General features: G+C 37.4%; 1 protein-coding gene across 1 annotated transcript in view; it reads left to right on the top strand.

Annotated features, from left to right (window-relative positions):
- Positions 1-450: 450 nt before the first annotated feature.
- Positions 451-22,205, top strand: part of INTU (inturned planar cell polarity protein) — a 47,648-nt gene continuing 25,893 nt past the window's right edge. The window contains exons 1-4 of the mRNA XM_009289498.2: positions 451-500; positions 1,248-1,834; positions 13,373-13,458; positions 20,001-20,201. Coding sequence (XP_009287773.2) covers positions 451-500; positions 1,248-1,834; positions 13,373-13,458; positions 20,001-20,201 — 924 coding nt within the window. The remainder of the gene's footprint in view (positions 501-1,247; positions 1,835-13,372; positions 13,459-20,000; positions 20,202-22,205) is intronic.

Below are 22,205 nucleotides of genomic sequence, written 5' to 3'. Positions count from 1 at the left end.
GATTCATAGAAGGGGAGACCTGTTTGTCATCTAGTCAGGAAGAATGAACTGGTCTTGCCTGTTCCTGAAAATCTTCCATACAGAACATCCCAGATGTTCCTTACATCGCCTGCTAATGCTGATTTTGTGTGTGTGAGATCAAAAAGGTCTCTTAAAATTTAGCTTAAATACTTTGGTAAATTAAACCACTGAGTACTCCTACTTTGACCATTATTGATCCTTATCCTTCTGTAGTAGTACTCTGTGGTTCATCTTGGGGTGGGGGAGTGGACCCCTGTTGCCTCTCAGCTATCATTTTTTGTTTGGGGTCTTTCTCAGCCAAAAGAGTATGATTTCCTTCAGTTTCTTTCCCTTTAAAACATGTTTATAAACTACTTACTATTTGCCTGTGTGCTCTGGGCTTCTTCCAGTTATTACAACTTTCTTAAAATGTACTATCCAAAACTGGACATGGTTGACGCATCACCATTGCCAAATGAGGACAAAAAACTTTTTGTGCGGTGCAGATGGTTCTCCTGTTAATGCATCCTGTAGTTGCCTTGCCTTTTCCTTGCAGCAGCTTGTTGCTAGTGACTTAAAGTGATCCAATCCAGCTGCTAGAACTTTTTCGATAGCAGTGCTGCCTCTTTACTTTCTTGTTGTGTATTTTTGCATGTGAGCTTGAGTATGCTATTTTGAACCTGTCTTTTTAAAAGAGTTACCTAGGTTTCATCTTGGTGGGCTTTTTGTTATGTTGAGGTGATTTTAAAATGTTAATCGTGTCTTTCCAAAGGGCTTGCAGTACAATCTGTCTTACGAATGCATAAGGGAAAAAATAGTGGGAGAGAACAAATAGGATGGCATTTTTTCTCTAAGAGAAAGCCCCATTGTGCCCACGAATGTAATTACTAGTTGAAACTTGTATGTTAAAGAAATGGTTTGGGGTTGGGTTTTTTGGTTTGTTTTCAGAAAGGGAATATTGCTTTTTGCAGTGGCTGTCTTCCTGTAAGGCATGTGAAGAAACTATTTTAACATCTGGGAAGAATGTCTTTCCTTGCCATATCCATCATTTGTCCGAGAAGAGAAGAGCTCTTACCCTCATGGCAAACTTAAAGCAGTTGAGCTTTCAATATTCAGGAGGCAACATTTTTTTTTTTCCTTTTCTTTTTCCTTGCACTCTCCCCTCCCTACTTGAAGTAATCAGATGTCACTTGCATAGCAGTCTTCCTTATCAGAGTTATCACTGATCATTCTTCTTTCTTTCCCAGTGACCTTGAGCCTGAATGGTTGGATGGTGTGCAGAAAAATGGGGAATTATTTTATTTAGAATTGAGTGAAAGTGAAGAAGAAACTCTGCTTCAGAACAGCTGTCCAGAAATGCCAGCAGTGAATCATGTCAGGTTTCGTGAAAATGAAGCTGAAGTTATTCAAGAGGAATCAAGAAAAGAAAGAAAGTATGAACTGAAGAAATTGACCAAAATATTAAAAAAGAAGAATCTTTTACCAAAGCATTCTGGTAAGAAAGGCGGTGGAAGCTGTAATGTGCACTCTACTGGTCCTACTTCCATACTGAAACACCAATCAGCTCAGAAAATGGGTGTCACTGTTCAGCAAAAATACAAAGATGTATATGTTTATGTAAATCCCAGAAAACTGTACAGTGCTGGAGAAGATGAGCAGCACAGGCTGCTGGAGGCCTTAGTAGGGATTGTCCATCAGTCTTCATGGAGCAGCAGAAGAGCAGAAAAACAAGGCAGGAAGGATAAAGTTATCAGAGGAATCAGTGGAGAGAAGCTTGTAGTACATGGCTTGGTGCCAGGTAGTTCAGCAATGAAAGCAGGTCAAATCTTGATCGGTAAGTAATTGAATGAATAGTTAAATTCTGCACTCTTGCTTTAAAATGAAGATTGATTATTTTTTTTGTTGAGGCAGCTGACTTGAATATTCCTGAGACGTAAGCAATTACTTACAACAACTATTTTGTAAGTTCTTGAGGGATTATTTTAAATAAATGTCATTGCATCTGATATTTTGTTACCTATTCAGTTTTACTATATTAATGGTTTTTAAGAACGTGACAAACTAGAAGGTGTTAATATAGTAAGGGGTTGACTGTCCTTTAAGCGTACAGGGAGTGAGCAGCTTGAACTTGGAGCAACAAATACCCCACCACCACCACCACCTTTAATTTAATGCAGAATTTGCTCAGTAGATAAGTGGGACTGAGGAGAAGCTATAGTCTGCCAAATACTGTATTTTGTTTTCATTCTTTTCCACACCACCCCCCTTAGATAAAAAGCTTTACTGTATATGCTTTAAATGGATTTTGTACCATAAAAATGAGCGAAAAATACTGAGTAAGATATATTTGTATGTTACAAACTTTCTGCACAGCCGTGTTTGGATATTCTTCTGTTTAGCAAGTATTACAGCTGCTTCTTCAGCAGTTGTGATGAGAAGGCCTCCAAATACATAGTGGGGCTGCAGTTTGAGGAGGCAGTGAGCCAGTATAGCAGCTCTCCTTTGTGTTGGTTTGGCTCTTGTCAGACACTTCCATGAGCTGATGCAACTAAATAACCTGGCAGAAAACTAACCCAGAAGAAAAATTGCCTGTCTAGTTTTTGCTGGTGTAGTAAGTTAAACTTGGGTCACAGAAGGTCTGAAAAGCACCCGAGCGTGAATAATGGAGGGGAATGAACTTCTGTGGCTGGTAGCGAAGGAGCAGAAATACTCCCACTTCCAGCATCAAGAGGCCATTAAAAGGACTCGCCACTTCCAAGACCCCAGCCTCAGAGACAGTAAATGTGAGACAGCTAGCCTACATCAGTAAAGGGTGGAAGGTTGTTTAATTACCCTTGAAGTTGGTCCCTTGCAGAGGGAGAGCAAAGATGTGGTGTTGGTTAGAAGATCATGTAAATCTTAATACTATAGCAGCAGAAATCCCACAAAGTCAGCATGAGTGCTTTTGAAACGCCAATGTTGTGTGTGTAAAAAGGCAAATCGTGCTTTGACTAGCTGATTCTTCTAGCACGTGTTTTTGGTGGGGATGCTAAAGAATACTCCAGGGGGAAAATTGGATAACTTTCAAGTTTTATCAGAAAGAACTGATTAGTGAAGAAGTGGGGGATGCAGACCGAGGGGAAGGGAGGAGTGAGTTTCAGCTTGATCTGCTTAATGGTATTTAATCTAGTTGGTGTAAGAGTGGGTATTTATAACCTGTAAGTTAATTTTGGGACACAAATTTGTATATAACTGCATGTTTGTAAGAGCAGGTGTGAAGTCAGAACAGTGTAGGCAAATACCAGATCCAGGAGATAAAGCTAACCTTCTAAATGGAGATGGTACTTCCTCTGCAGCACTTAATGCTTCCTGGAGCTAGTGAGGACAAAAGCTGTGGGGTTTTTTCTTTTGTTTTAAACAGAAGAGCATTTAAATTAATCTAAAGAGTCTAGCAGTTTAATATGTCCTAGGCTATCATCAACCAATATTGCCTTGTTTTTGAACATGGGAAACAAATACTTTTAAGCATACTGTAGTTATTCAGCTCTTAACTGGGAAAATGAGCTGTATTCTGTGCCAACAGTATAAAATGTATAATTTTCATATAAAAATACTTTCAAATTATATATCAGTAGTGAACACTGAGTACTCTGGAATTTTTATGTGGTGTCTAGAAATAGGGATGCTTTGCATAAATGAGATGCTCAGATTTCAGTGCTGTCTGCATAAAGAATATACAGTAAAAAAATTTTTGTTCCAGTCAAAAAACTGTCTGGTTTACTGCTTCTGCATTGCACATCAGAGGATGGGATAGCTATGGTATACACCCAAAGCCTGATTTAGAAGCAACTGTAGTTCAATAGGGAGCCTCCTCAGATCCTCATAGGATTTGAAGTTGGACAGAAAGTTCAAGAAAAATACAGTAGACCTTTGCCTTTTTTTTGTTGTTGTTAAAAGTAAGTTTTAGGAATCCTGTTGTGAATTGTGGAAACAGTCAGTAAAGAATATTTCTGTGGTCAGTCTAAAATTGAAGTATTTGCACAAAAGTTAGCAACTTCTTGAGCCATCACAAATCAGGAATACTTGATCAGTGTAGCATGATGCCTGCTGGCTGGCTTGGTTATAACTTTGTTCATCTTCATTGACCTGCGTGTGCATAGATATTAACCTGTTCTTGCTTTGCTTTTTAACATTTTGATAGCCTTCAATGGTGCAGACCATTTTTTGTAGTAGTCTTTTGTGAAGCAAATACTAAGTATATTTTCCTTTTAAAATACATGCTTTAAAATGACAAACTGTGGTCTTCCTGGTGACTAGTTTGCAACACGCGTCGCAGGCAAACAGTCTTGACTCAGGGAGTTGTTACTGAATTTAATTTTTTGCCAATTAATATAAAACTTCAGGTCACTGTTTCAGGTACTGAGAAGATGAAAACAAGACAAGACCCCAAACAATTAAGAAAATGCCTTTTTCCCTGCCTTCTCCAGGCTCAGCTTCAACCAAACACCTCTCCTCTCCCCATTCCCAGTCTCATGTACCCTTGTTTTCACTGCATGTTAACACTGTGTGTCCCAACCCGTTTGGTGAGGTAACAGGTGGCACAAGAGAGTGGGATTGCGTGTGTGATGTTGTCCTGCTGCTCCTTGCTTCTTTCTTGTTTCCTCTGCTGCAGCCTGACTCCTCCGCAGGCCGCAGCCCTTCAGAGATGGGTCTCCTCTGTAGGCTACAACCCTTCCGCTAGTGACTGCTGTTCTTTCTTAAATACATTTGGGCAGAGGTGCAATGGCTCCCCTGGCTAGGTGATGTTTTGGTACGCGGTCAGTTGCTTACACCAGCTTCAGATCTGGCTACGAGCAGCACAAGGCAGCTCGTGACCTTCTGCCACATGGGTCACTCCTGCAGCACCCCGCTACCAAAATCCTGCCAGTTATGCCCGGTAGAGTTTTCTAACTCTCCCATCTTATTTAAAATTTGAGCTCTAGATTATTTTTCCCAAGACTTGGGTTTGTAATATGTTAAATAATAACCAAGTTACTGATTACTTTGTATTTTCATTGGCAAATTAGTTAATTTGTCAGCGATAGGTATGGTAGCCACTTAAATGGCTACCAAGGTTGAATCGTAAGGGAGACTAAACTCTCTTCATTTTTTCACTCTGAATAAACAGTTACAAAGTGGTTATTGCTTTAACGTTTTTTAGTAGAAATAACTGCTTTTCCCCCCCTAAATAATCACTTTCCTCAGGTGGCTTCTTCGATTTATTCTGAAATGTGCATCCCTTACAGCTTTGAACACTTAAAACATCTGTTTATTATTTTAGCACTACACTTTTATTTTTTTTAAGATTGCATATGGAAGTCGTAAGTCTTGTTGCTGTGCTTTATTAACCAAGTAGAATGCAGGTGCTGCCCATATGAAAGTAAATACAACAGTTTTGCAAGCTAAAAAAACCCCACCGCTTTGTAACCATCTAAAGAGATGCCACTCTCTCCATGTGTTGTTTATCAGTTTGTTTATCTTTTTTTTATATTTAGCAGTTCAGCATTCATCTTAAATTTTCAAAACAAAAAAGCCCTCATTGATTTTTAAACTCCTGCTGTCACTTTCATTTTGGTTAAGATGAAATACTGTTGCTTTTATCTCATGTTTTTTAAGTGTCTTTTGTATTTTTGGCAAAACTTTTTTCTCGCTTGAGTTCATTTTAACAATATGCAAAGCTTGGTCTGCTATGTAAAACTTTCTAGTCTCATCTTCGAGCGTATCTTCAAAGCTAAAAAGCTCCACTAAATATTCACTTTTAGATCCAGGCAGATAAGGGTTGTGATAGGAAATGCCATTATGATTTGATTTCCTCTCCCCTCCCAATGGAAACTTATCCAATTCACAGCAGGGGATACTTCTTATAAATGCTGATGATCATCATCTTTACTATAGTGCAAATGGAAAAGTAATTCCAATGACACTGAAAATACAGGAAAGCTCTTTTCACTAGCAGAGTAACTATTGTTACCCTCTTTAAAATTATATTCTGTTCTTATTGCTCTCATCACCGAATATCTGAACGATTTGCATGAATTCTTTTGCCTGATCAGAAGGTACAATTGTCAAAAAAGCATGAAAACTACCCAGGGACAGGGATTAATCTTGGGTGATAGCAAAGATGGGCTATAATAATCCAGTTTTGAACAAGTACGCAAAAGATGCAGGCTGCTGTTGCAAGTTTCAGTTGAAAGGTCCAGATCCCAACCCCATTTACTGACATGGTTTTCTATGAGTTTCTAATCCAGTAAGTCTGTTGATGTTATGTGGGAGGGTTATTTGTTTGTTTTCCCCAAATAAAGAAATGTTTAAGTAGTAATCTTTGCTCATTTTAATTTTAATAGTAAAAACGCAGCTATTGCTGTTGGAGTTCTGAAGTTTTGGTAAACAAGGCCATCATTGCTAGAAAGCCAAGTATGTCTGTTAGATTTCCATGGCATAGACTAGTGGTTTAAGACGGTAATCCATTTACAAAAATTAAGCAACTTGCAGTCATCTTCCGACAGTCAAAAGTAAATGCTGTTTTTGTCATTTGCAAGACCGTGGAACTAAGAGTCCTGTCAGAAAAATGTCCTTGAAAGGACCAAAATACTGTGGGAGTTAGAGATTTTCATGAGGAATTACCATATATGGTGTACTTGTTGAAAAGGCTCTCCAAGTAGAGATGTTGGGCACGCAAGATAGAAATACAGAGCTTGCGTAAGCCTTGCTATGTTCTCACTGTGGAGTTTGGGATGTCGTTTATGTTCTTTTAATCTCCTCTTGAAGCATAACAACATTGGGTTTGGGTAAAAGCAGCCTGCTAACATACAAAGCAAGTAATTGATCTGGCTTTCTTCAGCAGAATGTGTTCCATATTTTGCCTTTTTTGGAAAGGAGTATGTGAACAGTTATAAGTACTTCCACCAAGTCGTTGCCAAGAACAGAGGAAACTAAATATCAGGATTTCATGAAAAAAGTGTCCTCAGTCCTCTCCCATGTGAACAACATGGTTCTGATTTTAATTCAGCCAAAAACGTTCACTTCCCATCACACTATGGAAGTGGTATTCACTTATCAGTCAGTGTCCCCGGCTTAATGCAAAGAAGATCTACTTTTAGAAATGGTGCTTGCAGGTTTACCTCTAGGGAATGGATATTTAATAAAAGTAATAGTCCTGTGCCTCATGTGGCAAAGTGATAGGCAGTTCTGAAATAAACACTTTAGGGATGCCAGCAGTCCCAAAGACTTTTCTAAACTTTGTCTTTAAAAAGGCAGGAATAATTTCATCAGCTGTGTGCAAACTAGGTGTTTGAGATCAATATACACTGTTCTTAGCTACTACTGACTGGATGCAAGAAGTCTTTTCTAATGAGAAGATGGAAAGACAGAACAAAGAAAATAGGAAAGAATTCTTGCCTCTCTTCTCTCTCTGTTCCATCACTCTAGTAAAATTCAGTTCTGCTTCGCATTGTGTGGAGAACATATATGGACATCTTCTAGTTTCTTTGTGGACTGAGAATCTTTTTCTAATAAGTGATAGAACTCAGAACTCAAAAGCTTGATTATGCATTATTATGGGATTAAAAAAAACCCCTCACTTTATTCTTTAAAGAGAAGGACATATATTTTTCTAAAGATAAATTTATTGACTCAAGGTCTGACATCCTGGAGCTGCCTGAAGAAAATTTATTTCCTCTATTGCAGTTGCTCACTGTGTCTCTAAAAATGGAACCGAGTGAGACTTTGTTCTAATGTTCTTCATCTTTTAACATATATGCTGGTGACTTTCATGACAGACAATAGTGATCTTATTGCAGGTGGAAATGCAAGCCAGTAAGAGCAGGTCAAGCGCTTTTCTATATAGTATTATACAGTAAAATTTTTGTATACACCTGTATTGTTGAAAAAGCTAAAAAAAAAAAAAAGCAAAATTTTATATTATTTTATATCAGGTTTGAAAACATTTCATGCAAATGTCTGCTTCTTGTCTGTGTAAGTATATATGTCTACTTCAGCAAAAAGGAAAAAGTTCACTTTGATCTCTGCGCTTACGAAAAGTCAGTTGGAGGGAATTTTTCACCCACTTCATAGAGCACAAGAATGACTGAAAAATGTATTTGCAGTACCATCTGTACAACTTTTTTCTCTCCACTAGTGAAATGTGCCTCTACATCTGAAATTCAGCAATGTTTTAGTCTGGGAAAATTTGACTTAACTCTGCAAACCATCAAATTAGATCAACTTAAAACAACTGCAAACGCCATTCGCCCTTTTATTTCATTTAACCTAAATTGATTAAGCATTAACTAAGTGAAATTAGATTAAACTTTATACATTTGCGCTTTTTTTTTTTTGACAGACAATGTCTGAAGACCTAAGTCAGTCTCACTTTCTGTAAGTTTTTCACACTGCTAAAGGGGAGGAAACAATTCTCAAAGAAAGTGTGGATGTGAAACTTTAACAAAGGAACACTTGCGTATATAAACTCTTTTGCTGGCTTTAATTATCACACTGGGTAGATCTTGTGGTCATGTTCTGCTTCAAGATATTCTGTGTTCATAATTTTACATACTTCCTATTGTGCCAGTGATGTCTTTCATTCTGTTACTTCATAGTCTCTCTTCTTTGAACGCTGCTGTGTTTGGCAAAAAGAAAAGAAGGAAAAAATGCAAACACCCCCACCCCCAATTCTGGAAAGTCCGTACTGATAAATGGAGATTTTCTCAGTTGCACATCAAATTGCAGTTCTTTAATAGCGATACAGCATTTTCTGGCAAAATGAAGGCAGCCTTACCGGACTGCTTTGGCTGTGTCTTCTGGAAAGCTGTTCCATTTATGGTACATGATTACATTTTTTACAAATTGAATGGAATAAATATTTACTGCTGCAAATGAAAGTTTTACATACCTACATTAGGCATTGAATAAATAAAACACTTTGAGTATATAACATGTAAATACTGATGGATCTTCTCCCTTCGAAGTGTCTTTGTATATTCCACCCTGGGAGACGCGGTTCAAAAATACTCCCTTAAGTGCTAAGGTGTGTATGTCTTCACAAAATCTGTGCAGCTCGTTTGAATGGCTTTGTGGATTAGATGACTCGACTGTTGTCTTTACAACAGAATTTGTAAGGTCTCTAGGAAAACAAACAGAACAGAAACAACTTTTGTTTAAACAGTGCTCCAGATGAGTACAAGAGCAATTTATGCTTTCTCTTGTATTTGTGAATGATGATCTTTAATACAGTTTTCTTCAACAAAGAATGTAGTAATTCTGTTTATAATTTTTTGTTATATTAGAGTAGTCTGAATGCTCTGCTTTTGGTTACCAATTTTCAAGTCCTGAGGCTCTGGCATGGACTTACTGAGTTACTTTTAAATGCTGTTTAACTTTCAACTTTCCTCTCTTTGAATTACTGTTGTGTTGAAGATTCGATAGGCTAAAACTTCACTGTGCTGTGCATCAAGAAACACAGAGGTTAGGGAGAGAGCTACTATTACTTGAAGTAGAAAAAACAATTTAATTCATTCCAAGGAATGATAACGTTTTTGTGTGTATAACAAAACTTAACCTTTTCATGGTTTTGCTGTGAGAAAGAGTAGGAATGAATTTTCTTTTAATGTAGAATAACAGTGGGCAGTTGGTTGTTGCCTAGTGTATTAAAGAGGAATATTGCTTGCATTTTGGGGGGATTCTGTATTTCCTTACTGATGGTTAGTTAAGAAGAATGTTCTTTCTCTCATTGGCCTTAATTGTGTTTTGCGCCTATTTTGAGCAATTGACCTAGTACCTGGGGAGAGTTCCAGTTGTATTTGATGCTATTTAACAACGAGGTAGAAGATAGAAATAATGATAAATTGTCAGAATTATTCTAAACTTTCAGATTCTGTTGTCTTTACTAGATTCTCAGGAAATGGAGAGACCCTAGAGAGACAGATTCTGCTTTTCCTTAGTATGCACGTCATTATCATCACTGTGTTAGTTTGAGCTGAGCAAGTCTTCTCCCTAGAAAATTTGGAATATATACCGAACTTTAGAGTTGTCAGTGCTTTATTTCTGCAGTTGAGCACATTTTTGTTGCCAAGTCAAGGCTTAAAATATAGTTACACTAACATGCACATTTGCTACGAATCCATATCCTTTTTCTAATCTCTTTACGCTGCCTGAAAGAGTGATAAGCACTGCTGCTACTACCTGGCTGAGGATTTCTCTGTTCCAGGTGTAGTTGAATACTGCTGTAATGCTGCCTCTGGCTTTTCACGTGTTCTGGCGCAGGAGAAAAGGACAGGGGTCGTCATTGCAGCTTCTAGCCTGTGTGTTCTGGAATTCATGTAATTCCCTGAACCCTGCAAGTGTAGCAGCACTAGTTGTGAGGGACACGCTGGTTTATTTCACCTTTTTCAATAAGGCTCACCGAAGTGTGATGAGATATAAATGTAGATACAAATAATAAACTGTGAACAGAGGAAATAATGAACTGTCCAACTGTCTTTGGATTTACATTATATCCACATACCTTCGCTATGCCAGAATTCCTCCCCTCGCGCCTTTCCCCACACATGGGGATACCTCATATGGCTCTTACAATACCATTCCCTCTCCTGCCCTCTAACAGCTTTTTGGACAAGTCAGTGTTTGCTGTGTCTGATTCTGAACTGCCCTTGTACAGACTGGCCAGCCTGGAGCACAAACAGGACAGGTGATGAGCTCAGGGTGCAGCTTTACCTGGGGCAGGAGAGGGAAAGAAAAGGGGAGGGCTTCTCTATCCAGCAGTCCATTAAGAGAACTCGTGGCACGTAATGTGACTTGTGCCTTCTCTTCCAGCTTTGGCTGAAATTTAGTAATGGGATCAAAGCTATTCATAGTACAATTGTAGAAACCTCATTTCCTTAGCAAACAAAGCTCAAGAGTACCTAGTTTGAAAGAAAATAGAGTACCTCGGTCAATCCTTTTTTCTTTTTTTCAGTTGTTTATTAAATGTCTCATATTACATGTACACTCTTTTAAATGCTAATATTAATAATCTTGGAGAGGCTGTGGAGGTACTTTTTAAGGGAGTCTTTGTGCAGCTCAAGCAAAATTAGGCTTGATTTCCAATTTGCTCTTCCAGAGCACCTCTTGGTGTTTTTAGTTCACACCTGTTAAGGCGTAAGAATGACCTTGGAATCAACTCACTTTCAGTGTTAAGTAAGAAGCTAATTTCTTTTCTTTATTTCCCTTTCTACAGACAGAAGATGCAAGTTGGAAACTAATCAAGTTTTTCACCCGATAGGACAGAAGGCAGAGACAACTGAAAGTGACACCAAAGAAAATCAAGTAGAAAATAAGGCCTATTTTCTTACTCTGAATATTTGGCTCTGGAAAGGACCTAATGAACCATCAAGTCCTATATCCTGGTGCCACTGGCAGTCACTTTGTATAGTTCTTTTCATAAATTTATGTTGCCTCATCTGAGGTATTTTGCCCTAGATAGCCTTATTGGAAAGCTTTTTAGAAATTCTCTGGTTTGAGACTACAGAACCTTCCGATTTCTACTCCAGCTGCTTTCACACCTAGCCTTTACTCACCCATCTTTAATCAACATAAACGGGTTCCCATTTCCCATGGTCACTGCAGTATTACTTCTATGTATCTGATCTCATTTGATTTCATTTTTCTTGAGCACAGGTGAATAGAATTGTAAGGAGAATTCTGGAGGGGATCCTGTCAGGTCCTATTAATAGTCACCTACGTTCAAAGGAAATGCCTTTCCTCATGCATCCGGGTGTTGTGTTTGTCTTTTTCACGTTTTGTTACTTGGCTACCTTCTTGAGAATGAATATACTATTTAATTCCATTATATTTCTGTTATTCCAGTAATATTTATTGGTTTCTTCCTCTGTGATATAGTGTTTCTTTTATACTGAAAAGTGCTTCCAACTTTGGATGTTGACACTAGAGAAACCATGAAGGACCATCCTTTTAGTGAGAGTTTTTCTGACTTAGGTTCAACCTGAAATCTCACCTTAAATTTTGGACTGATGTTCTAAATTGCCAGCTTAAGTAATCAAATCTTCTGGTTGATTTAGTCTCCCACTACCATACCTGAAATATCTTTAATATGTATCCTTTTCTTACTGCTGCTTCCTTTTTTTTTTTTTTTTAAAGTAGATGAATGGCCAAAAAAACCTTCTGTTTTTACTTTTCAATTTCTATTCCTTTTGACAGGTCTAAGTAGTTTCATCTTTTGATGTTATTTTAGGTTTATGTTTTCTAACTTCGCAGGTGGGTTTTTTCACTGGTCTCTCTCATCCTTCTTACATACTCCGTGCTTAAACATGCATCCTTTTGAGGGGGTTGAGTCAGAGGTTATCAACTAACTATTACTGGGATGCTTCTCTAGAATATTTTCCCTCACTTCAGATAGAAATCCCAGATTGATTTTTGTACTTTAATGTGGATTTTAGGTTTGTAAGCTCTAATTCAGTTCTGTTTGCTTTTGTAACTAGTGCCTTTAGTTTTTCAAACCTTTTCCATTTGCAGTTTAAGACTTTTTCTTTGGGATCCCAGGTTTTTTCTCCCCATTTCTAGTAATGGGAAGAGAGTCAGATTTAGAAAATGCAAAATGTTGTTAGGCAAGAAGAACTGGCAGATAAAAGCATGAAGAGGGCAGACTAAGAAGCCACAGCAGTGGACAAGGCATGGAAAAGAAGAGAAAGGACTAAATTGTGATGTGGCTTGAGAGACAAAGGAGGTGTAGGGATGAAATGAGGAAGAGTGAATGGTTTTCTGCCAGTTTAGTGAACTAAGCTGAGTTACTAATACACACGGTAACTGCCAGTACTGCTTCAAAGAGAGGTGCTCAGGGGTGGTGGGATTCTCCCATAGTTAGGCTCAGCTAGCACTTGAAACCTTTGGTGTAAGCGATGGCCTAGAACTCGTAAGCTGCTACAGGAAGAGGGAGTTTTGGAGTGCTTTTGGAAACAGTCGTGTTTATATCAATGGAGGTAGCAGTGGAAAAGGATTGGCAAGTGAACAGAGGTGGTTTCGGAGGGAAAAGAAGGGTAATTCTTGGGCATAACTTGATTGGTGAAGTTGTTGGGTTTTCTGATTAAGTAACGAGTGATGTAAGCCTGGATGGAGGGGAGCGGCTTTGACAGTTATTTTTGTAAAATGATACAAGTGTGGCAGTAAGGCCTTAAGAGCTAATAGACTAATGTTTCTAAACATAGTAAGTGTTGCATGTAGAAACCATCTACTTAACTGTAACAAAAAGACATTTATGATAGTTTGAATGTCACATTCATTTTTAAAGCAAAACACTGTTTGGGTTTGTGTTGTGGTGTAATACCATCTAACTTTCTCATGCTTTTGTCTGTTTTATCTCCAGGAGATGCTCTAGTTGCTGTAAATGATGTTGATGTGAATTCTGAAAACATAGAAAGGGTTTTGTCTTGCATTCCAGGTCCTATGCAGGTACAGTAGTTGAACATTTATTCCAAATGTCCTCTGTAAAAAATTAATATTGTTTCTAGCCTTTTTTCCTTAGGAAACAGAACCTAGGCGGTCTTTTTCTTAGAACTTCCTCATCTACTTTTTGAAGACGTTGGTTGACTTCAGTCAAACTTAGAGTAGAAATTTCAGAGTATAATTCTGGTAAGTTTTGTGAAAATACATAGGTGCAAGTAAATGACTCAAGGCAATGTCCTAAGGGACATTAGGCACAGTCCAGCTGTTACATGTTCTGTTTGTCATCAGCCAGAGTCAGAAAGCACATGCAGCATTGTGCAAGTGGTAGCAGCATACTTGTAGGTTTAGACTAACCATAACACCTGATTTTTTTTGCCCAGTGTGAGAATCAAGGTATTCTACGCTTGCAGAATTCTGAGTATTCATGTTTCTTTATGAGAACTTGTACATACATATGTGAAAAATCAAGTTTTGCTACTTTTCCTGCTCAGAAAACAACTTTATTATATTACCACTTGCATCAAAATTAATTACTTCTTGTTGAATACAGGGAAGTAACTCCTTTGAGACCTGCACAAACTTTTAACCAGCGATAGTTGTAGTTATGGGCAAAGATGGCAAGCATGGTTGCTTTGAGAGTTGTTATTTTGAACACTGATCTCAACAAATGAAGGACAAGGTATGTAATGTGATGCCTTGCTCCTGGTGGGTAATAGGGCTGGAGATGTGCAATCTGGCAGTAGCATGTGTGAAGCAAGATATTGATGTCTAGCTTAAAAACAAATGTCAGCCACAGAATAGTAGTGTCTTTTTTGTCAATTACTGTTCTTAAAACAGTAATAATTGCTATGGAAATACCTAAATAAAATAATTATCTCTTCATCAATATGAGAGAGACTTACAAACCACAAGAGAGTAAAAAGAAGCCTGAATTAACAAGTAGTGCTATTAAAGATATTTAAGAGCATTCAAATGGAGAAATTGATACCGCTTTCATATTTAAATAGAAAAACAAATTCTTGAGTATTTAAGAGCTTTTAGATTAAATACTTTTAAGATCTTTCAAAACTGAACAGTGATGAAGACTATGAGAGAGACTTACAAACCACAAGAGAGTAAAAAGAAGCCTGAATTAACAAGTAGTGCTATTAAAGATATTTAAGAGCATTCAAATGGAGAAATTGATACCGCTTTCATATTTAAATAGAAAAACAAATTCTTGAGTATTTAAGAGCTTTTAGATTAAATACTTTTAAGATCTTTCAAAACTGAACAGTGATGAAGATTGATAGAAGTCAGTAAGAAAAATTGATACAAAAAAAACCCCCAAAAACTGACCTGATGAATAATGTTTCTTCTCCCCAAACCTACTGCATATATCTTCTCTTCTAGCTGAATAATAATTTTGGAGCTATAATGAAGAATTAAATAACTAATAAAGAATGAGATAGCTATTTCAGAATTAAACCAGGAGAGTATTAATTACCTAGGCTGTTAGTAGCATAAAATTAACTATTTTGAGTTATTCTGCTTAAATCCATTTCCTGGTGGACAGGAAGACAAGGTAAAAGTTGCAACTTACAGATATGAGATGGAACAGGTTAAAAATTATAGTGTCTCTTACAGTATGTCTGTAACCTCTTGGTAGTTTTTACTCAGGTAGAATATATGAGGTGATAATAATAGAAATGTTTTACTGTCCAGAGATGATAAGAAGTGGAAATTTTAGGTTTTGTTAAACATGCTTCTGTTCGCAACTTAAGTAATGTAAGTGCCTGTAGAACTACATCTGCAACTGCAGTAAGATTGAGTACTAGTATGTCAGTTTAGGAAGCTTTCCAAGATATTTGACAGTATGAAGCTTGCCTCAGCTACCAGAGTTGTGGTCAGGTATCGGCAGAGCTCTATGGTAGAAAAACTTTGTCTTGCTTGTCTTTGACCAAATATGGAGATGCTGTAACTGCTATTAAATACAGAATGATTCAAAAAGCAGAGATTATATAGTTTATTTAATTGTATCCTTGCTAGATTAGAGTATACGTATTACTTGTTGCTAAAATGCAGTGCAACCCTTTAGATAGTAGTTAGTTTTAATGCAACATTAACGTTTACATTGTCAGTAAATCTGTCAAGTAGACAGCGATTACTTGAAATGTATAACTGTTTGTCATGTTGGCTTTCCAAAACCTTTTATTAAAGTGCAATTATTCCTTTTTTACTGTGCAGCTTGAGTCAAGCCAGAAGAGTGATTGCTGAAATAGACCAGTGGAGAATTTAAATACAGAGTTCTGGGGATTTTTGCAGTGTAGAACACTGTATTCATGCTGCTGAAGAAATGGAGGGTTGTTGTTTCTGAGATTTAGTAATAAAGACAGCTGTTACACAAGCAAAATTGTTAATGTATTGTCATTCATCATACGTTGCAAATTATCAAAAAAGATGCAGTTTAAAGCTGTTTTACCGTAGTTATAAGTTATTTACACAAGCAAAGTCACTGTTCTTCTGGGTTCAGTGTTAAAAATTACTGGAAGTAATTTCAAAAACTAATTACCTAGATTCTCTCAATTGCAGCATGTGGCATAACATCTGTCATTATTACATTTCCAGAATCTTGTTTTCCTTACCTCAGTTTAGGCAAACTAGCTTCTAGGCATGTAAGGATTAGTTTAGTGTATTTATTGAGCAATAGAAGTCCAAATGCTACATCAGTCTTTTTTTTTTTTTATGGCAGAACCGTTTCTGTTTGGGTGCTTGCATGTCACCTAGTAAGATAAAGTCCCAATTCTGATTAAAGCATTGGGTACCCTGTTTAGAAGTTGTATAGCAGTCACTGCATGTGACAGGACAAAGCATACCCCTCAATCAATGCTTGAGATAGTATGATAAAGTTATATTCTGCAGTCTATACAATTTTACATTTCTGTAATCAAAATAGCTGCTGTTTCCTACCACCACAAGACAGAGAAAACAGAATAGGAAGGGGAAGATATGCTAAAAGAATATACTTTCCCTTACCCTGATACTCGGAAGTTTCAGAATCATTTTACCCGAAACTTTCTAAAAATATTCAGCCTGCGGCAGACATTCAGAGTCGGGAATTTCAGCCTGAAATTTTGAGTTACAGTTGTGCAAACCATAAGCACATGGAAAACAGAGACTTACAACAGGAAATGGCAGGCAATGCCACCAGCTCTGTCTGTAATAAAATCCATATTCTAAGACATACAGCTTTCTTGCAGATAAACAGAAAGCATGCCTTTCTGGGTCAGACCAACGGTATAACGGCTACATTTTCTGTTTCTTACACTGACAAATGTTTAAGTAAAGAGTATTTAAGAAACAAATTAAATAGAGTGACCTGCCCATCATACTTTTCCAGCTTCCAGCAGTCAATAGTTAGGGACTTGTTGGATCACTTACAGGTTTGTACCTTCCCCTTTTTTAATAAAGTTCTTAAAATCCTTTGACCTCCACAGCATCCTGTAGCAGTGATTTACATAACTGATTTGTATTGCGTTCATTTTTGTTGGTTTTCAAACTAATCTAATTAAGTGCATTTCATACCCCCAGGTTCCTGTGTTATGAGGCGTAGTTAACTGTCCATCTCTTGTTCTTCGTATCATTCCATGACTTTGGAGAGCTCTGTCACGTTCCACGTTTGTCACATCTTTCCTAAGTGGAAAAAAGCCCATCTATGTACCTCAGAGTTTGCTGTTGCTGTCACCTTCATCAGTGCCTTCTTGCAGTTTGATTAAATTCTTTTTGAGAACTGTTCTAAGTATTGAGAATGTGTGCATGCTGTATACTTATAGAGTGGGATACTAATATTTTCTGTGCTTTTCCCATTCTTCATTTCATTTCCTTTTCTGTTTTCTGTTGTGCATTGAACTGAGTTTCTTTAGGAGGAATGGACTAAAGTTGTGAAAGATTTCATAGTCAGTATTTACAAAAGGGTACTCCAGTAGTCACATATTTAATCAGATCCTGTGCACTGCGCAGGACGAAGATTCATTTCTCCTTCACGAAAAAAAATAATAGTGTTTTAGGGTATGTAGAAATGTAGTCTCTTGGTCATTTTCTATTACAGCATTTTCCAGCCTAGATGGTCTTTTTCATGGTAATTTTTTTTTAAAGGCAGGAAATAGATTAGAACGTGGACAAAAGTAGAGAGGAACAGAAAATGTCATGTTTCAAGCTGTTAGATAGACTGAAGAAGATTTGGAAAGGAACTCACAGTCAAATTGTGGAGAGAGGTCTTTCTCAAAATACAGTGACTTCACATCTGAGTGGTGTGGTATTGCCCACAGTGGTGTGGGAGGCAGCATGGATGCCTACAGGATGAGGGAGAGTTAAAGTTCTGTTTGGCCCAATTTGTTTTGAGCTCTTGCTTGGAGGGCCATATGGTTGTGTCTCTTACGACAAGACAGACTGAGTTTGGTTTTTTTTAAATTGAGAGACTAAAAGATAGACTGCAGCAAGAATTACATCTGTGCGTCGTTAGTGTAGAGACTGTAGCCTGAGTGTCATGAGTAAGTGTCCACAGACAAGATGTAGTAGAAGTTAAGAGAAGTAACTATTGAGCCTTGAGGAAATCTGCAAGAAGTTAAACAGGGTATGAGGAAAATCCTCTGAAATACATGCAGATGGCGTGACAAAGAAAGAGAACCGAGTCACAGAATGCCAGAGAAGAAAACATACATCTATAAACCTGTGAATGATCAACTTGCTGGGTCCTAAGGAGCCGCTGCTTCTTAGCTGGATGTTTTTGCTCCTTGAGTCCTGTTAATATGCAGTGTAATGAATTGAAACTGAAATGATGAGGAGAGAGCGAGCGATGAGTTACTGTCAGAAAAGAAAGTGGTAGCATGTGGCAGGAGAGCAGGATTGAATGCAGTGCTGTTCCAGAGAATGGGAACAGAGAAGAGAAAAAAGCTGATAGCAGCCAAAGTAGGAGAGGAAAAGATTAATGAGAAGTGTCGGGAGGGAGTAGAGTGGAATTGGGAGGAACGCAGCCAGTGACATAAATGTTGTAGCTGGAAGAACTGATGATGGCATTTCTCTCTGATCTAGTTTGGCAGACAGTGGGTGTTTTAAAGCATCATTATTTCTTGCTGGCACTCCTCTCTAAGTATGTGTATACACATACACAATTAGAAACAAATTATCTATATTTAAATGTATAAATTACATCTGCTTGGGCTTTTCAAATTTATTGCAACTGGGAAAATATAAACCTTTTTTGTTGCATCAATCATTGGCTAAACTGTCACTGACTTTAAAGAGAAGCAGGATTTGGTGTGATGTATTATGTTTAGAACTTCCCAGTCAGTGGGCATGTTAAGGGTATTTTAAGGCAGACAAACAATCTGGAGTAAAAACATTAAAGAGGGAACTGAGAGTGTGCCTGCTTAGTCCGAATAGATATATTTTCAGTCACTTTGAACAATAATGAAAACTAAGGTATCATCCAAGAAAATAATTTATTCTCCTTGGAAATTAGAATTTTATGCTCTGTCAAGAGCTAGGTATTTCTCACATATCCTTCTTTCATACTTAGGATGAAGTGTTCATTCACAAAAAAAAATAAATTACTCTTTCACTAAAGGAACAACTAAAATAATTTTTGTAAGGCAGTGCTCATAAAAAGGAGGTCTGTAAAGCAAATTGTGAAACATATTTCCACACGAAGTTTGGATTTTGTGTTGCTTGTAAGCCAGGAAATACGTGTTTTTTCTAAAACTCCTGGTTTTTTACTTTATTTGGGAAATAAAGAACAGTAAACCTCATGTAACTTTTTGACAAAGTAAGCTTAATCATCTAAACTTTAAGTTATTTTTAAGAGAGAATGCTCTGTTAGTGCTTTGATTATTTTTTTCTTCTGAAGACATAATGCAGCAAGTGATGTAAACAATTTTTACGCTTCCTGCTAGTTGTGTACAATTGTTAAATATGGCAACAAAACTCTTATTTGCTGACTTTACCATTTAAAAAAAAAAAGTTAACATTGGCAAATTGAAAGAAGAATTGTTACTGAGTGTTACAAATTAAGACTTTTGCAGTCTAATGTAAATTGATTTTCCTGTGCAAATGTACCTGTCAGTGTGCTCGAGAAAACAAAGAAATGCTCATGAAAAAGCCTTGAGGGTATATACTTAGGAGAGTGCTGACATTTTGAAAGAAGTCAAATATTGTGTGTTTCAAAAGCGTGATAATAGGTTTTGCGTTCAAACAAACCCAGAGCAGTAAGTATATTTTTCCATTCTCAAAACCCTAAGAATTAAGTATGAAAACACACCAACCCACATGCTTACTCACATGGTTCATAGAGCATGTAATAGCTGGCTTTGTCCTTAATAGATGGTTATGTAATGCTGAATATGTAATTGCTTTTCTTGAAACAGCAGGAATTTTTTTGAATGCTTACATCTTTGTCAGTAAAGCTAAGAAAACTTTATCTCTTAAAGGGCTCAAACTGCATTTATTTCATCTAATACTAGAACGTAATTGTAAGTACAGCCTCATTTTCACAATAATTAATATCTTAATAGGTTAAACTTACATTCGAAACATCAATATTTGAGCCTGAAGGAACTTCTCAGCAAAGGTATAAACGGGCACAGTCAAGTATGAACAACCTGGTTCGGCTCTTGTGGGGAGAAGATAGTACGGACCTTCAGGCTATACAAGACGTGCCTCATATCGTTATGTTCCTCACACTGAAACTGGACTCTGAAACATCTAAGGATGAGGTATGTGGCTAACTAAAAACTGAAGATGAAAGGTAGCAACTGACAACAGCAACTGCTGTGCCTTTTGATGTTAAAAAAAATCTTGCTAACCATTTTGAGTGGTGAATAGTCTGTAAAATGTCCATTTTGACAGAAATAAGGCCTGAAATTCCAGGGGAGAAAAACTAGCATCACTGATGACAAGCTCTAATTGGACTTGAAATCACTTCAGCGCTGCTGAATGTCTTTACATAAAGAGCAGGCTAGAGGTGTTAACAGGCAAAGCAGAGATAAATTCAGAAGTTCGTTATTGTCTCTCAGATGCTCACTGTGATGTTTTCAATACGCCTCTCAAACTATGAAATCTGTCTAGTCAAAAAAAAGTTTCCCCAGCAGGAGCTGTTGGCAGTCCACATACATAATCTGTCTAGCTCCTCCTGTTTTGAAATGCTAACGTGCCTTTTCTTAGAGGACTCTTGCATGTCTGCTGTTTGCAATCAGCTGTTGATTCTTGCTTGGGCAACATTTTTGAGCTACTGAAGTACTTTTTTTTCCTTTGTCCTGTAAAGCTTCCTTTCACATCTCTTCCCTTTTTGTGTTCTTCATAAAAATTTTGCCAGTGTACATATAACGCATTGTAAGTTTGTGTAGATGTTGTTCATGATGTAGCCATAGCTACAAATACTCTGCTCCCAATGCAGGGACACAGAACAGCGTGGAGGGCTGAGTTTGGCCTCTTGCCCGATCTGAAAATGACAAATGGACAAAGTGGACTTTTTAGGAACAGACATTTGGAAAAAGACTCTTCTCCCCTTCTGTAAATTCTCCTTAGATTTAGCATAGTGCCCCAGTGATCTTGTATTATCTGTGATGTGGAGACATCAAATGAAGCACAAGTTTTGCCAGTCCCCAGGGACTGGGATGGCGGGACAGTGATGGAGTGGGGAGCGGAAGAAAGAAATTTTGCTTTCTCTCCCTTGGAATTAATCCTTAGATCCAGTCAGTGCTCCATCCCTTCTCTGAGATAGCTTTATTTTTTTGATACTATTTTTCAACTGATAGAAGTCTGTATTGCTCTGTTGCTGATGTGTAACAGAGAAAAAGTGTTACAACTACGCATAATGGAGTTTAATTTTATTTTCTAGAGACAGGGCTGGGGAGGAGAACACTAGAAAATTACATGGTGTCATAATAGCATGTAGAAAATGTTGTGCAGTTTGCAGAGTCAGGCGGTTGAAAGCTAGGAAATGACAGATTTATGGCTACTTGTGAAACTTTAATTCAGCTCTTTGTACGTACGCAGCATGACTCTGTCTTAAGTATTACGTTTTTTCTGAAAGGTGCCTGTCATGTGCAGAGGACAAGATGGACAGATGAGTGTGTATAAATAAGGCTTATTAGGCAACCATAAATCCAGTACTTCATAACTCTGGAGTACTTGACTTTGCAATATAAATCATGCTCTTAACTAGTATTTTTAAGGTAATGTATGCTTCATTGCCTATTACAGCAAGATACTAACTCTAAGCTTTGGTTTGCAGTTCTTTACAATCCTGTTTAAGAGACTACATTTTTTCATGGGAGGTACCTTCAGCAGAAATTAGTTCATACAAGTGTCTCTTATAATTATTACTTTTTATTTTTTTTATAGCGTTGCAACTAAGTAAGGTCATTCTGTGCTCTTTTTCCTACCCGGAGACTGCTTCCATTAAAACATACGATACTGCAGTATTTTTCTGCTTTGGTATTTCCCTATAATAAAAATTAAGAGAGCTCATTTAACTGTGAATAAAATAAACTTAAGATGCTTTATCAAAGTTCACTTACATTTTGCGAAGAGTTCTTTTTTTCTTCAATTCTAAGTTTGTAGTCCAAGACTGCTATGTTATGTGGATAGAACAGCTATGGACAATTGCTGTAGATTTAAAGACCAGTGTTTTCTTGGTCACATAAACTTTATGAAATATTAAAAAAAAAAATTATCACAGGGCCTCTGGCTCCTCTGTTGGTAGGTGAATAGATATG

This window comes from Aptenodytes forsteri, unplaced genomic scaffold (assembly GCF_000699145.1).
Source record: "Aptenodytes forsteri isolate BGI_AS27 unplaced genomic scaffold, ASM69914v1 Scaffold109, whole genome shotgun sequence".
NCBI classification, from domain to species: Eukaryota; Metazoa; Chordata; class Aves; order Sphenisciformes; family Spheniscidae; genus Aptenodytes; species Aptenodytes forsteri.
This window is presented reverse-complemented; position numbering and strand designations above follow the sequence as displayed.